Source organism: Papaver somniferum, unplaced genomic scaffold (assembly GCF_003573695.1).
Source record: "Papaver somniferum cultivar HN1 unplaced genomic scaffold, ASM357369v1 unplaced-scaffold_190, whole genome shotgun sequence".
In the NCBI taxonomy this organism is placed as follows: Eukaryota; Viridiplantae; Streptophyta; class Magnoliopsida; order Ranunculales; family Papaveraceae; genus Papaver; species Papaver somniferum.
In genome coordinates this window covers 3,706-19,848 of record NW_020628819.1, presented here as the reverse complement: position 1 = coordinate 19,848, position 16,143 = coordinate 3,706, and the positions used below count along the sequence as shown (strand labels likewise).

General features: G+C 37.0%; 1 protein-coding gene across 3 annotated transcripts; it reads left to right on the top strand.

Annotated features, from left to right (window-relative positions):
• Positions 1-10,012: 10,012 nt before the first annotated feature.
• On the top strand, positions 10,013-13,411 carry LOC113339189 (putative F-box protein At5g62660). Of its 3 annotated transcripts, XM_026584509.1 has the most exons (4): positions 10,024-10,142; positions 11,013-12,380; positions 12,613-12,662; positions 12,833-13,411. In XM_026584509.1, the coding sequence occupies exons 1-2, from the start codon at positions 10,120-10,122 to the stop codon at positions 12,169-12,171; spliced, it is 1,182 nt and encodes a 393-aa protein (XP_026440294.1). In that variant the 5' UTR covers positions 10,024-10,119; the 3' UTR covers positions 12,172-12,380; positions 12,613-12,662; positions 12,833-13,411. The 3 variants fall into 3 exon arrangements, 2 of the variants coding, with proteins under 2 accessions (XP_026440294.1, XP_026440293.1); XR_003354985.1 differs by lacking the exon at positions 11,013-12,380 and having other exon boundaries at positions 10,013-10,142; XM_026584508.1 differs by having other exon boundaries at positions 10,024-12,380.
• Positions 13,412-16,143: the final 2,732 nt, after the last annotated feature.

Below are 16,143 nucleotides of genomic sequence, written 5' to 3'. Positions count from 1 at the left end.
TTTGTTCCTTTTGTATATATTTTGCTAATCCAATATGATCTCGGCTGAAATATGTTGGATTTTTGCCTTGAATAACGGAGTTTTAATTCTGCTTTCGCCGAAATCGGGTATTCTCTCTCCTTTTACTCTACTCAGCATGTCCCTTTCCATATGTTGCATTTTAATCCTTTCCATATTTTGAAACATTGAGGACAATGTTTAGTTTAGGTTTGGGGGTATAGAGTAGATACCATGATAATATGCTATAATTGAAAACGAACTCTTTCTTCTTTTTGAAAAAATTGAAAAATTCCAAAAAAATTGAAAAATCAAAACTCAAAAAAAAATTAAAAAAATGAAAAATCATAAAAATGGAGCTCATTTACCTTGAAATGTTGACTCTTGTGCAAATATGTAATTATTAGGAGTCTTAGTCTAGATATTTAGGCACCCTGATTCTAGCACAATTCACATAGTGATAAGAAATTTGCACGCGCACGATCTACCAATACATGTATGGCCTCGATCTTCAAGGTGTTTGATAGGAAGTTACGATTGCCAATCACTTTAGAATACTGAACGAAACTTGACTAGCTTGTTCTTTGGTTGGTTGGGATAGAAGGTGGAGGTTACATTAAGAAAGACAACCATCGAATTTAACTGGGTGCATCAAAAAGGGCTACCTCTTGCAAAGTGTCATGTAATTTTTGTTTCCTTTTGTATATGTATCAAAAGTATTTCCTTGTAAAAAAAAAAAAAAAAAATCGATGTTTATATTCAGAAAAAAATATCAGAAAAATGCAAAAAAATCAAGTATTTATCAATTCCATCATCTCTTGTTCCAAAAATAAAAAGAGAATAGTCAATGTAAATAAGAGTCATGTAAATAGTCATCTTTTGTTGTTTCGTTGTAATAAGCAAGGAGGGTGTATGCCATTGATGTACAACGCGAGAAATTGTGAAATACCTCCAACTCATTCACAATTCTCGTAAAGTCCGGACAGCTAGCTAGATTTCGACCTCAGTTCTTAGCCTGAGAAACTATCTCTTGGTGATTAGTAGTCATGACTTCAGATCTTTCTTTACACATGTGTAGATACACTTTACACTCTTATCACATGTCCTTATTTGTTATCAGTGCTAGGATTGTGCCTTCGATAGCTAGATTGACATCTCCATTTTGCTGTGAGCTTAACTGTTTTGCACATGTCACGTTTGATGGAATCTGAGCTTATATTTTGCCCTTAGGTTTTGTAGGCACACCTCTGGTAAACCTTCACGAGACTTCAACTCGTCCACTAGGGACACTTAGTGGTTTAAAAGGCTTAGTGCATACGCTAAATGCATTCGAGAGACCAGCGACAGTGGTATAGTTAGGATTTCCTTAGTTTTGTTTTACTTGAGGACAAGTAAAATTCAGGTTTGGGGGTATTTGATGAGTGCCAAATATTGTATATATTTATCCCTTTTTGTTGGCAATTTAACTCATCTTTTATGCATTAATTCTACATTTTATCCCATATTCTGTATTTTCATTGTTTTCAAGAATAAATATTTTTATTAATTAATTTTGCATTTTTAGGTAATAAATAAAGTTCGGATGACTTGCGGAGCAAAAAGAGCAGAAAAGTAGTGAAAAGCCGGGAGAAATCACGCACGGAAACCGCGAAGAATGGTGCGCACAACCTCATTTTCTACACACAAAAGCGCCTCCGTTCTCAGCCATCAGATCAGTTCTCAGAAGCATCCGACGGTCGCTCCTTCATAGAGCATCAAAATCTGAAGTCTCTGCCGAGCACCACAGCGCTGAAATTCCAAGCCTTCAGATTAGATGGTAGTTGAATCCAACGGTTGCTCCCTTGCTGTTCATCGAAGTTTGATATCCTCGCCTTACACTACAGTACCTAACTCCATCAAGTACCGTTCGTTTCGTTGTATCCATTCATCCGACGGTCGCTCCTCGCTTGCCTCCGCATCACCGTCCGATTCACCTACCAGCTTCGCATCCAGTGACTCAGCATCGCAGAACATCAAACTCGATACGCCCGCCTAACACCCAAATACCTAATACCCTCCTTCCCAAAACAGTCGACCTCTCCTCCCTCACTTCTCCACAGCAGAGAACCACCATCACCTTCCCCTGCAACCGTACCACCACCTTCTTCACCTTCACTGCCACCACCACACCTCCACCATCATCACCCTATCACCCAACAACCAAAACCCATCTCCCCCCTAGCCCTCTAGTTCCCTATTTTCTCATTTTTTCACGCTTCTCTGCCTGAAACCCTAGGCGTGAAAAAATTGATAAATTAGGTAACCTAGAGTTGCAATTAGAGCATGGGAATGGAGTAGGAGCAATTACAAAGCATGGGTCGAGTTCAATTTGATGTTGCTACATCAAATTAGGTGAGTAATCACCAACCCTAGCCTACTGTTATTTTGGGAAAATTGGGTAGAACCATAATTGTCTGTGGGTATAAATATGTATTGTGGGATTGTTGTAAAAACTATGTTTGGATTAGCCTGCATCCAGAACTTTCAAGTTCTGTTAAATGTTAAATTTGCAAGCTCAGTTAAATTTCAGTTTTGGTTCAAAAAAAAAAAAAAAAAATTCTTTTGCTCCCAATTTTAAACCAAATTTCTTTTATATCCCACCAAAACCAAATTTTTCCCAAAAATCCAAACCCATCAAAAACCAAATTTTTTTAAAACCCATTAAAACCAAATAGTGGGCTTTGTGTCATTTCAAAATGGGCCAACCTCGTGCTCTCCATGAATACATGTATCCATCAATACAAATTCCATTATCATGTATTGTCTTACCTCAAACCAATAACCCTTTTAAAATAAATGCAAACATGATACAAATACTTCCTATATTTCGAGGGTTCGATTCTGAGAACCCCTATACTCATGTGAGGGAGTTTGAACAAATTTGTCGGACTATGCAACCTGATCATATGTCCGAAGACTCTCTGAAATTGCGTTTGTTTACATTTTCTTTAAAGGAAAGGGCCAAAACATGGTTTTACGGTTTGAGACCACAATCAATCAACACTTGGGACCAACTCACAGATCTATTTTTCAAAAAATTCTTTCCACATCATAGGACCATCGCTATTCGTCAAAGTATCAATTGTTTTGTCCAATTGGATGAGGAAACTGTTTTTCACTATTTTGAACGTTTTAATGATTTGTTGAGCGAATGTCCGCACCATGGATTTGAGAAGTGGAGACTTGTCGTCATCCTCTATGAGGGACTAGACTTTAAATCTCGAACCATGGTTGAGTCTATGTGTAATGGTGAGTTTATTGATAAATCTGTGGATGATGCATGGAATTTTTTAGCCGAGATTGCAGAGAAAACCCATCAATGGGAATCCGTTAGGGAAACAGGAACACATGATATGAGTCACCCCCATGAATTAGAGTTTTATTCTTGTAATAGCTCCGACCTTAGGATTGAAAATTATCCTAGATTGCAAAATCCCTATCATGATGATGATGATGATTATGATGTTATGTTAGAAGAACATGTCTATACTGAAAATGTTATGGAACCTTTGGGTTCAAATACATTAGGCGTCTCTGCCCCGACCTTAATGCATGATATGTCTTCTAGTATTCCATGTGATGTTTCCCCTGATGAGCCGATACACGAGGATAAATCTGTTAATGATGTTGATGACTCTGATTGTGATCTTGCTAATGTGATTGATGATTGTAAGCATGATGTGACATGTGTAGATGATTTAGGAGATTTTGATTTGATTGATAATGATGTGCCTATTCTTCTACATAAGTCACAATCTGATGGCCTTCCACCCAACCTAGATTTGGTTTGTACCCATATTGTAAAACCAATTTTTCTGATAATGCCCAACCTAGGTTTGGAACTGTGTGCCTCCCAAGTCCTTTTGGACTATTTTGTTTCAAAATATAACACTTTTAAAGAGCCACAATTGGAATGCATTTCTTTGCCCATCCCGAACAAAGTCCATTTTCAGTTAGACCTTGTGAATCCTGCACCCCTAAAATTGTTAGATTTTGTGCTTAAAAGTGAACCTGTTGAAAAATTTTGGTTTAGGGGTGATTCATTCGGTTTTTCACTCTCACTCCCATTTAAGTCCAATTTTAGTGTTTTGAAACTTTCTATGTCTCTACACTTTTTCTTTTGGGTTGATCCTCAACTCTTTAGACTTTTGGTGTATGGTGAATTTTTGTATATAATCCAGTAGATAAAATTTCTTAAAAACCCTTTTGTTCCTTTTGTATATATTTTGCTAATCCAATATGATCTCGGTTGAAATATGTTGGATTTTTGCCTTGAATAACGGAGTTTTAATTCTGCTTTCGCCGAAATCGGGTATTCTCTCTCCTTTTACTCTACTCAGCATGTCCCTTTCCATATGTTGCATTTTAATCCTTTCCATATTTTGAAACATTGAGGACAATGTTTAGTTTAGGTTTGGGGGTATAGAGTAGATACCACGATAATATGCCATAATTGAAAACGAACTCCTTCTTCTTTTTGAAAAAATTGAAAAATTCCAAAAAAATTGAAAAATCAAAATTCAAAAAAATGAAAAAATCATAAAAAATGGAGCTCATTTACCTTGAAATGTTGACTCTTGTGCAAATATGTATTTTTATTAGGAGTCTTAGTCTAGATATTTAGGCACCCTGATTCTAGCACAATTCACATTGTGATAAGAAATTTGCACGCGCACGATCTACCAATACATGTATGGCCTCGATCTTCAAGGTGTTGGATAGGAAGTTACGATTGCCAATCACTTTAGAATACTGAACGAAACTTGACTAGCTTGTTCTTTGGTTGGTTGGGATAGAAGATGGAGGTTACATTAAGAAAGACAACCATCGAATTTAACTGGGTGCATCAAAAAGGGCTACCTCTTGCAAAGTGTCATGTAATCTTTTGTTTCTTTTTGTTATGTATCAAAAGTGTTTCCTTGTAAAAAAAAAAAAAAAAAAAAAATCGATGTATATATTCAGAAAAAAAAATATCAGAAAAATACCAAAAAAATCAAGTATTTATCAATTCCATCATCTCTTGTTCCAAAAATAAAAAGAGAATAGTCAATGTAAATAAGAGTCATGTAAATAGTCATCTTTTGTTGTTTCGTTGTAATAAGCAAGGAGGGTGTATGCCATTGATGTACAACGCGAGAAATTGTGAAATACCTCCAACTCATTCACAATTCTCGTAAAGTCCGGACAGCTAGCTAGATTTCGACCTCAGTTCTTAGCCTGAGAAACTATCTCTTGGTGATTAGTAGTCATGACTTCAGATCTTTCTTTACACATGTGTAGATACACTTTACACTCTTATCACATGTCCTTATTTGTTATCAGTGCTAGGATTGTGCCTTCGATAGCTAGATTGACATCTCCATTTTGTTGTGAGCTTAACTGTTTTGCACATGTCACGTTTGATGGAATCTGAGCTTATATTTTGTCCTTAGGTTTTGTAGGCACACCTCTGGTAAACCTTCACGAGACTTCAACTCGTCCACTAGGGACACTTAGTGGTTTAAAAGGCTTAGTGCATACGCTAAATGCATTCGAGAGACCAGCGACAGTGGTATAGTTAGGATTTCCTTAGTTTTGTTTTACTTGAGGACAAGTAAAATTCAGGTTTGGGGGTATTTGATGAGTGCCAAATATTGTATATATTTATCCCTTTTTGTTGGCAATTTAACTCATCTTTTATGCATTAATTCTACATTTTATCCCATATTCTGTATTTTCATTGTTTTCAAGAATAAATATTTTTCTTACTTAATTTTGCATTTTTAGGTAATAAATAAAGTTCGGATGAGTCGCGGAGCGAAAAGAGCAGAAAAATAGTGAAAAGCCGGGAGAAATTACGCAAGGAAGCCGCGAAGAATGGTGCGCACAACCTCATTTTCTACACACAAAAGCGCCTCCGTTCTCAGCCATCAGATCAGTTCCCAGAAGCATCCGATGGTCGCTCCTTCATAGAGCATCAAAATCTGAAGTCTCTGCCAAGCACCACAGCGCGGAAATTCCAAGCCTTCAGATTAGATGGTAGTTGAATCCAACGGTCGCTCCCTTGCTGTTCATCAACGTTTGATATCTCCGCCTTACACTACAACACCTAACCCCATCTAGAGCCGTTAACTTCGTTGTATCAAAAAATCTGACGGTCGCTCCTCGCTTGCCTCCGCATCACCATCCGATCTACCTACCAGCTTCGCATCCAGTGACTCAGCGTCGCAGAACATCAAACTCGATACACCCGCCTCACACCTTAGCGACCGAACCCTACCACCTAACCAAACACCCCCCTTCTCCCAAACCATCGAGCCCCTTTCTTCTCCACCATTACCCTGCTGCAAACCACCTCTCCCTGCAACCGTACCACCACCTTCTTCACCTCCACTGCCACCACCACACCGCCACCAAACCAACCCTAAACCTAAACCCATCACTACTATCATCACCCCCCTCTTTCTAGCCCCCTATTTGATTGATTTTTCTTCTCACCTTTCTCTGAAACCCTAGAAGAAAAATCAATCGATTAGGCGAGTCTAGAGTAGCAATTGGCGCGTGGGAATGGAGCAGGAGAGTCAGAGGAAGAATGGGTCGACGCATGGGGGAGAAATTGTGCCATAAAATTAGGTAATTTGCAAAACCTAATTTCACTGATTTTGGGGGAAAATTGGGGAAAAACCTAATGATGTAATTGGGTATAAATTGGGACTATGGGTGTGTGTGAGAGAGTATGTTTGGATTAGCCTGCATCCAGAACTTTCAAGTTCTGTTAAATGTTAATTTCCATGTTCAGTTCAATTTCCATGTTCTGTTAATGTTGTTTTTTTTGTTCAATTTGCTGCTTAGTTTCATGTTCATGTTAGACTTTCATATCCTGTTAAATGTATCCTGTTAATGTGTGTTATTACTGTTAGATGTCTGTGTTCATTGTTAAATTTCAGTTGGTTATGTTAATGTTAAATGTTGTAATGTTCCTGTTAATGTATGTTGTATACTTGTGTAGTTCACTGTTGTTGCTCACTGCCATGTAATGTTCACTGTCATGTTTAAATTTGCTGTCACAATTGATGGAATGCTAGGCTAGGTATCTGTGAAGCTTTGAACTAATTGTGCAATGGAAGAAATCAGTGCTCATAGCAAGCTGATTATCTTGCCATTCCTTGTGTATGCTTAGGTTGCACTGTTGATTGAGCATTGGGAGAAACTAGTGCTCATAGCAAGCTAGTTCTCTTCCCATTCTTTTAGTATACCTCCTGAATGCCTTAGTCTAGCCTTGCTTCATTTCAGTTTCTTTATCACCCCTGCCCTTGGCTTAGGCCTTGGTTCATCTTGCACTGTTTTATGCTTGTAGTTGCTTTGTTCTTTGTTTCTGTCACTGTTTTACTTCCATGTTCATTTTATTTGCTGATTTACTTCTATTGCTGCTACTTCTTTTGGCTTGCTGCAACTCTGTTGCTTCTCTTGTTGTTTCCCTACCTTGCTTCTCCACTGCTTGTGCAGCTGTGTACAGTGCTGCTGCCTTCTTTCTGTGCACTGCTTGTGCAGCTGCAGTGCTGCTGCTTTCCTTCCCTTGCAGCTGCTGCTGCTGCCTTTCTGCAGTTCCTGCTGCCACTCCACTTCCCTTGCAGCTGCCCTTCTGCTGCTGCTGTTGCTGTTGTCTGCTGCAGCACCACTGCTGCATTGCTCTCTTCCTCTGCCAAGCTGCTGCTGCTGCTGTGCAGCACTTGTGCTGCTGCTGCTGTTGTTGCTGCTGCTTCCTGCAGCCAAGCAAAGGCCCATCAAGCTGAGCCCAATTCTCAATTCACAGTCACAGTTCAGCCCAAGCCTATGTTTAAGACCAAAGCCCAAGTTCATTATTAAGGCCCAATCCAATTCAGGCTCAATCAAAAGCCTAAGTTTAAGGCCAAAGCCCATTTGTACTTCAAAAGACCAAACTGAGCCCAAGCTCAGTTCATTTTATTGTGAACAAACCCATTAGTACTCAAAGCCCAATTTGAGCCAAAAGGCTTCATAGCCCAATAGCAATTTAGGAACCCAAATAGCTAAAACACTTCCAAAACACACCCGATCTCTGTGGATCGACCCGTACTTGCACGAGCTACAACCGACGACCGTGCACTTGCGGTATTACTGTAGGCCCCCGTTTTTCTGCGCTTTAATTTTATACATATCTCCGGGTCCACCAAGTTTTTGGCCGGGGATAATTTCTATACCCTTTTCGGGGCATACCAAGTTTTTGGCGCCGCTGCCGGGGACTATCAAGTTTTTGGCGCCGTTGCCGGGGACTATCAGTTATTTTCTTTATCACTACCAATAAACGTTTGCCAGTTTGTATTTGGTCTATAGATACCAGGATGACAAAATGAAGGATTGGATTTTCAGGTTACATAAACACCACTTTATATGTTTTGTATTTAGTAAAACTTCGATAAATTAATAGTCTTGGGACTGCTAAATTCTATAAATTTAGCAAAGTATTAATTTATCAACAAATTAATAAGTTATTATTATATCTGAACATACCAAATTTAACTTTAAATTTCTAAAATAAGTGCGTAACATCAAATATCTAGAGATTTTATTGTTAATTCAATTATATTCTAATTATTTTATGGAATTTTATGTGTTTAAATGTATATACTTTAATGTTAAAATCATAATAAATAAAAAACACAATAAAATTATTTTGGAACTTCCGAAGGGAATATAAAAAGTTAAAAGATGAAGTCTAATATATTATAAATGTATGCAAAACAAATAACCATGAATGTCTATTTTAATAATCTTCGGAATATAATGTTATTACATTGATTTTTAATTTATATATTAGTTAGGCCCTATTGAAAACTTAAAATTTGTATGGTCTTATAAATTCAACGAGGATATTAATTTAGGACACTGGTCCAAATTGAGACTGACAAAAAATATTATTTTAACGAAATTATTAATTTATCGCAGATTAATTTAACGAAGTTCTACTATATTTATATTTGTAGCGCTGTAATTCTAGACATCGCTAGGGCTGTTCATGATCGGTTTTGGTTCGGTTTCTAGACAAACCAAAACCGAAACCAATACTATTGGTTTTTAAAAATCTAAACCAAACCAATCCATTAACCATTGGTTCGGTTTCCAAATGGTTCCAGTTGGTTTCGGTTTGTCCCGGTGGTTTTTGGTTAACCAATAATTATGTAAAACCAAAAAAAACAACACAAATTTACAGATATAAAAATCATAGTTGCTGATAGTACTGGTTTACACAAATTTACAGACAAAAAAAAATAAAAAAAAATATCAAGAATAGTTAAAGCTTACTCCAATTCTAGAGATCAAAAGAAGATATATAATATAGCTTAATTTAGTTATTGAAAAATAAAAAAGAAGGAAGACGGGAAGAAAAAAGTCGAGTAGCAGCGGCTGTAGTTGGGGGTGGAGAAGGGATGCGACTGAGAGAAGGAGAAAGAGAAAGAGGGAGAGTATCATAATGAAATATTAGATTTAGGGTTTCTATTTATCCTCTAAATCAATGGGTAGAATCTATACTTGTAAATCTAAATCAACGGTAGAAATTAAGTTTAAAAATTAATCGATTTTCCAATGGTTTTTGGTTCGGTTTTAGAGGTCAAACCAAACCAAAACCAACATTATCGGTTTTCCATTTCCTACACCGTAACCAATCCATTAGAAAATGGTTCGGTTTGGTCTCTTTCTAATTGGTCTGGTTTGGTCCGGTTCCAGCGGAAAACCGAAACCATGTTCAGCCCTAGACATCGCATTTGTCCACGGCACAGGTGGGAGATAAGGGATTGGTTCCCACAATAAAAGATTGGATCCTATTTTTACCGATTTCCTCCAGCTGAGACTAGATATTGTTGGAGTGGCAGTGGAGCTACTCCAGCTTGGGAGGTTTGTTAAGAGAAGTGGGTCCGGCTGTGCCATATATAAAAAAAAACTAAAAAAATCTCTGAATATTTTATTTTTTATATTCTCTTTTGTTTTCTAATCTTTTTTTCTCGAAGCATTTCTTTTCTAAGATATGTTCTTCTCTCTCGACTTCTCCCTCTGAACTAGAAACTCTCCTCGCCTCTCATATCTTCTATGTTCTTTTCTTTCATTTTAAGGTAAGGGTCCCTCCTATTTCATTTCTAGTCTAACTGCTTTTATGGAGTGATTGTGGGGATTATTTTTTCTGTCGGGTTAAGGTTTTAATTTGATTCCAAGGATTTACGGTACTCATTTTCATCTTCTTGTTGCAAAGTTTGAAACTTTACCAGTGATAAGAGTTGAGTAGAGTCTAATTATTTCCCAAGTCTTTCGTTTTCTTCATAGAATACGACGAGATCACGTTGTTCCACTGGATTAATTGCTTTAGCTGTTTTGATCCGATCTGCTTAATTTCTTAGTATCCCTTTTATTTTCTCGATTGTTTAATGGGCAGAAATTAAAAAGTTTGGATCTGAAATTGGATTCATGGTTGTCCCGACTCTGTGATCCTAAACTCTTTATGCATAGGCCTACGGTAGTCCCTCGTAATTCCTTTTGAAGTTTCCTTAGTTTCCAGATGTAGGCCAATCTCTGGCGGTATCTTCCAGAAACGCGTTTACGTATGTGTATATATAGGAGTAAGTTATATCCTGCATGTATAATTTTATTTGAACATCCCGTAAGAAAACCCTATTTATCAACACCAAAGCTTAGAAAGAGATAAAGTTGAAAAAAATCATGGAGGGATTTGGTGTTATAGGTAATGAGTTATTATTACCTAAGTTTCCTCCTCTCACGGGTTGTACTAGTCATCCTATTATGGGCAATGAGTTATTACTTTCTGAGATATTGACTAGGGTCCCTGTAAAACCACTCATGAGGTTCAAGTGTGTATGCAAACAATGGTACTCCTTGATACATACAGATCGAAGCTTCATCGATTTACACTTCACACGATCAAAAGCATGTAATTTTGCTGCTGGTGACGGTAGTGTCTCCCTTTTTAGGTGCTGGTATCAACTTCGTGTTTTCTCCTCAGCTGAACTATTACTGTCTCAAGGAGGAGTAAAGACTGTTGAAAGGGAAATATCTATACCAGGATCTTGTTTAGCACACGTTTTTGGAGCTGTCAATGGGTTGATTTCTGTAGTAGAACCCAGCACATGTTCTATTCGTGTGTTTAATCCGAGCACGGGACAGTCAACGCCTTGGATAAAATCCATGATTAAACAACTGAATGAAAATCCGCAGGAGGAAATACTAGTTATAGATAAAGATGGTGATTATGCAACTCACAAGGTTACTTATGGTCGTGGACCGTGGGATTACTTTGGGTATGATCCTGCCGCTAAAGAACACAAAGTGATTACTATCTGGACCAAGCGAGTATCCAACTGGCGCGGATTTTCACCTTGTGGAACTGTGTGTGAGGTCATGACAGTTGACGGCAGACAACGCAACAACAATCTATTATGGAGAAGGCTTGATGACGAGCTCTCACTTCCGCCAACAATTTCACCATTGTACTTCTCATCATCCCTTTATGCAAATGGTTGCATTTATTGGTTATCTCGCGCAACTCCTGATAAGGAACCTTTGGTTGTCGAATTTAATGTCGGGAGCGAAAAATTTAGAGTAATTTCAATTCCCAATTACATCATTGAAGAAATTCGTTATCCTTATTATAGTAGGTTGATACAAATCGGTGGTCGTTTAGCTGTGTTAGCTTTGAAGATAAGGTGGGATGCTGAGTTTCCTTCAATAAATAACAACACATCGATGAAGATGTGTGTGTTATATGATGATGGCGATGATGTTCAACACAAGAAACTGACAGATATCAGTAATGCAACAACCTCTATAAGCAGCGCAGACACTGTTAGTAATTTCTATTGGATAGAAGAGACCTTCATAGTACCGCCTTTTGAATGTAAACTGCGAATAAGTAATTCCATTTTAGCTGTTCCGGATACAGATTTGTTCATCATAAAATCCGAAGAAGGGGATGATCTGTCATTCTATTTTTACGACTGGAGGAAGAAGAGTTTTAGCAAGGATGCACAGTTTATTCTGAAGGATCAAAAGTCTCACTTTCGTGAACCACTTCCGTTTGGGGCTTTCATTTACAAAGAAAGCCTCCTGCCTGTGCCCACTAGAGAAGTTTAGACCAATAGGAATCTTGGACTTCTTTTTTGCTGTTTTTGTTGCATCCGGAAGTGTATTGGTACTCTTTGTTCTTTGTTACTAGTGAAGAGATGCAAATTCTAAAATGGATGTTTGATCTGATTTGATTTGTTTCTTTTGGTAATCTCTTCTCTTTTCGATGGTGAAGTCAGACTTCTTCAAATGGTAGTCTTATTCAATTCTGGACCTTGGTAATTGGTCTCCATTACCCTATATATTTCTTCCACGTCCGATTGTTCTTAGCATCAAAAATGAATAGCATTGAATGTTAACATTTTAAATTTCTGAACTGGATGTTGTAGTATATAACGGTGGCATGTGCTTTACATTTTTCATGAATAGTGGCAAAGTTAACGTTCTGTTTAATGAAGATTTGAAAATATTATCGGGTTTAATATTTGTGCATTTGGTTTCTTTTTATAGGTTTATTGGGTTTGTCTGGGCGAGTTGGATGCAGGGAAATATTGGATTAGGTATAGTCTTTTAGTTGTTCCTTTGCCTTTTTTCTGTACTTAGAGCTGCCTTCTTATATTGAGATAGTAGATGTTCTAAATTTTAGTAGATGTTGTATTTATATCGTCCTCTTATTTTACTGACCTGCAACTGAAAGTTTATTGACAAGCTCCAGTTTTGGAAAATGCAGTTGCATAAGACAATATGAATTTGGTGTTCTAAAAGTTTTTGGTGTTACTGCTTCTGTGCTCAAAATGAGGTCTGTGTTTTTATATATTCGTGGAAGTTCTTGTTCTAGACGATAAGAAGCTGGGATGTCAACTTGTCGTTAGAGAAGATTTGATTGGCCAATCTGCAAATGATGCTGCTAAGGCTGAGATGGTTCTATTATTTCTGCCTCAAAACATCTATTCTATATCTATGTTACTCGTATGATTTTGATTTTATCATCTCTTCATTGATGACTTCGTACCCAGAGGAAAAGGTTTTCCCTTTTCTATCTTCAAAGTTTAAGTCTCAGGTCCCATTGGTAACTATGAGTGATTTTCGGATTTCCAAAGTCTACTAGTAATTTTCAAGTTTCTACTCAGTATCATCTTCTATGGTTCTTCTTCTTATTATACAGTATTTTTTGTTTTCTTTTCTTTAATTTTATCATTATATTTTTGCGGATAGGGAAACATATAAGCCAGATTATCATCAACTTATATTCTTATATAACAGTTCAGTGCTCTTGGCATTTATGAGTGATATAAAGTTATGTTGCTTACATTCTTGTTATTTTACAGCAGGTAAATAACAACTTTCTTTTAGCATTAATGGGAATGAACTCAGAAGAAGGAATGCAATGATTTGCCTAATCCCTTTATTTGCGTGAAAGTTATTTTCCTTTTCTTCTTTAATGTGTTTCCTTGTGTGATTTCATAAAATTTTTGTTAAAGGGAGACCAAAAAATGATCTGAGAAGAGCAAAACTCGCAATCTACTCTACTTACTAGGTTGAGCAGAATCAAACCAAGACCGAGTAATTTTTTCAACTCTAGCTAACTTGGAGAGAGCGTATACCACTTTGCTTCTCTCTTTCGGCGCATAATGACATTGCTAAGAAGAATGACTTTTAAAAACCGACTTAATATCCTGAATTAAATTGAAAAGTCTCCGATCAATGGAGTAATGATCTTTATTAACAGCATCTGCTACCACTTTGCAATCCAGCTTAAACAGAATGCTCTCCAACTTCATGTCTCTAGCCCATTTTACCACTTCCCACAAACCCGTACGTCTTGCATGTTCTGCACTTCTAGTTGTCCTTAGGTGGATGCATCTATCCGCTTGCTAGATACCTGCATGATTTCGAACAATTAGACCAATGCCTCCTGAATTATCAACATTACCAAAAGAGCCATCATAATTCATAGTAAGCATATTTAAAGAGAAGGTATCCAATGAATGTTTGATTTTTTCACTCTAGGATTTCAGGGAGGTATAGACTGGTTTTGTAAAATATGTTCTTCAAAGAACATGTTGCATCTTCTTGTTATTTTCTCATATATATAGAATTGCTATGCTGGAAAATTTTATACATCTCTCCGACCGGATGCACCAATCCATGATGCATATTTTAATCTAATCCACCTCTGAAATTTTCTTATTGTGAGGAGAATCAGACCAGCTAGTAACCCATTCCGCTAGATTGTTTTTTTCTCCTAACCGAACTTTTCTCTGAAGGAAAAAACTCCATTAAAGCAGAGTTCGGGTAATTCGACAAAGTTTTTCACATAATTCTTAGCCGAACTTCTCTATGTACTTCCATTTTCAACTCATTTTAATGATTACTACTCATTTTTTCAACCAAAAACGAATCACAAGTAATGGGTTTGTGGAAATTTCTTTAAATCGACGACGACAAGGAAGAGGAAAAAGAAAAGAAGATGAGCCCTCTAAAAAGAATGGGTTTGTGAAAAATTAAATTCAATGGATTTGTTATAATTTTGATTTTGATTTTGATTTTGTTTTGTTAATGATTTTGTTAGGTTATATATATATATATATATATATATATATATATATATATATATGTGGTTATTAGGTTAAGGATAGGTTAGTCATTTCCACTTTTTAGGACACCCTTTATAAGTGCAGGGTAGATATTTTTATCACATAATTGTCCCCACCAAAAAAGAGTGGTGCCCGAAAAACGGTTCTTGTGATAGGATAGTGGGAATGTTATATATACGGTCGGTATTGACGGGACTTGCACAAGTACCCTCCAGGGGTAAAAATTAAGTTCAACACAGAAACATATCTTATTAAATCCCTATTTTATCCTTTTATAGCATTCACTTCTTTTTCGTTCATTATTTGGTAATGCTAGATTGGAAGGCCACGTCAGTTAGGATAACCCCCTAAGTTTTCTGGAAATTCTAATTTAGCATCTAGATGTGTTGAACCGTTCTCTGGGGCCGCGCTGAATGGAACGTTGCAACCATCTCAGCCGTTGGATCAGAAAAATAAACCAATCTCACTGAACCATTCCGCGAAAATTTTGGCTGAAATCTCGCTACTAGTTGACATTCGAGATATATCTGGAAAGAGAAATAGTGTTGAATAATAGAAAACGCTTTGAGAAAAAATTGCAACGTTTTTTTGTCTAATTTAGAAGTCGAATCTATCCCAAAAGACTTAACCTAAAGTTGTTTTTAGTTTCAGTTAGGCCTATTCCTATGCATATGGCAAACATTACATTTTTCCATATATGCACCCATTATGGGTATACCAAAGTGCCAAACGTATATGCCTATATGTCAATTATAACATATAGGCATACACGACAAACTTTCCAACGAGCAATAGAGTGTCCATCGCTATATGGTCATAATATCGCTCGTTGGTCATTCCAGCGCCAGCTGTAGTCATTACATCGCTCACTGACTTAATCGTCGCTCATCAGTTCCTCATCCAACGACTACCATTTTTTCCTCTATAAATACCTAATCTCAAATCATTTCAACTCACACCAGAATTTCTAAATCTCCCTACAATTTTTCAATCTCCAATTTTTTTCATCACTCTTCTAATTTCTCAGAGAGCATGGCTGATAATATGAACATGGCTGAGTTCGTAGCAAACAAACATGCTACCGAAAATCAAACAGTCGTTAATCGTGCCAATGTGCGAAGTTGAATTAGGAGGCTATTACCAAAATTTATAGCTGAGGGAGATGAATGTATTTGCACAAATTATGTTTTTTGTATTGAGACTATACTCGGAGAAGAATCCTGTAGCCAAATTTTGAGGGTAAGGATATTTAGAAAATTTGAAGAACAAACAATGAACACCAACAATCGTGATGTTGAGGTGTTGATTCATCACTTCACTGTAATGAATAAGGAAATTAGTAAGTATCTTGTTTTACTTCAACAAGAAGGTCAAAACTTGAGGGATTGTGAAACCATAATCGAAGTTGAGCAAAGGTGTCGTGTGGTTTATTGTCGTAGCTACG

Bases quoted from the DNA above. Each gene is read 5' to 3' on its own strand.
- LOC113339189 (XM_026584508.1), top strand. From the start codon at position 10,744: ATGGAGGGATTTGGTGTTATAGGTAATGAGTTATTATTACCTAAGTTT.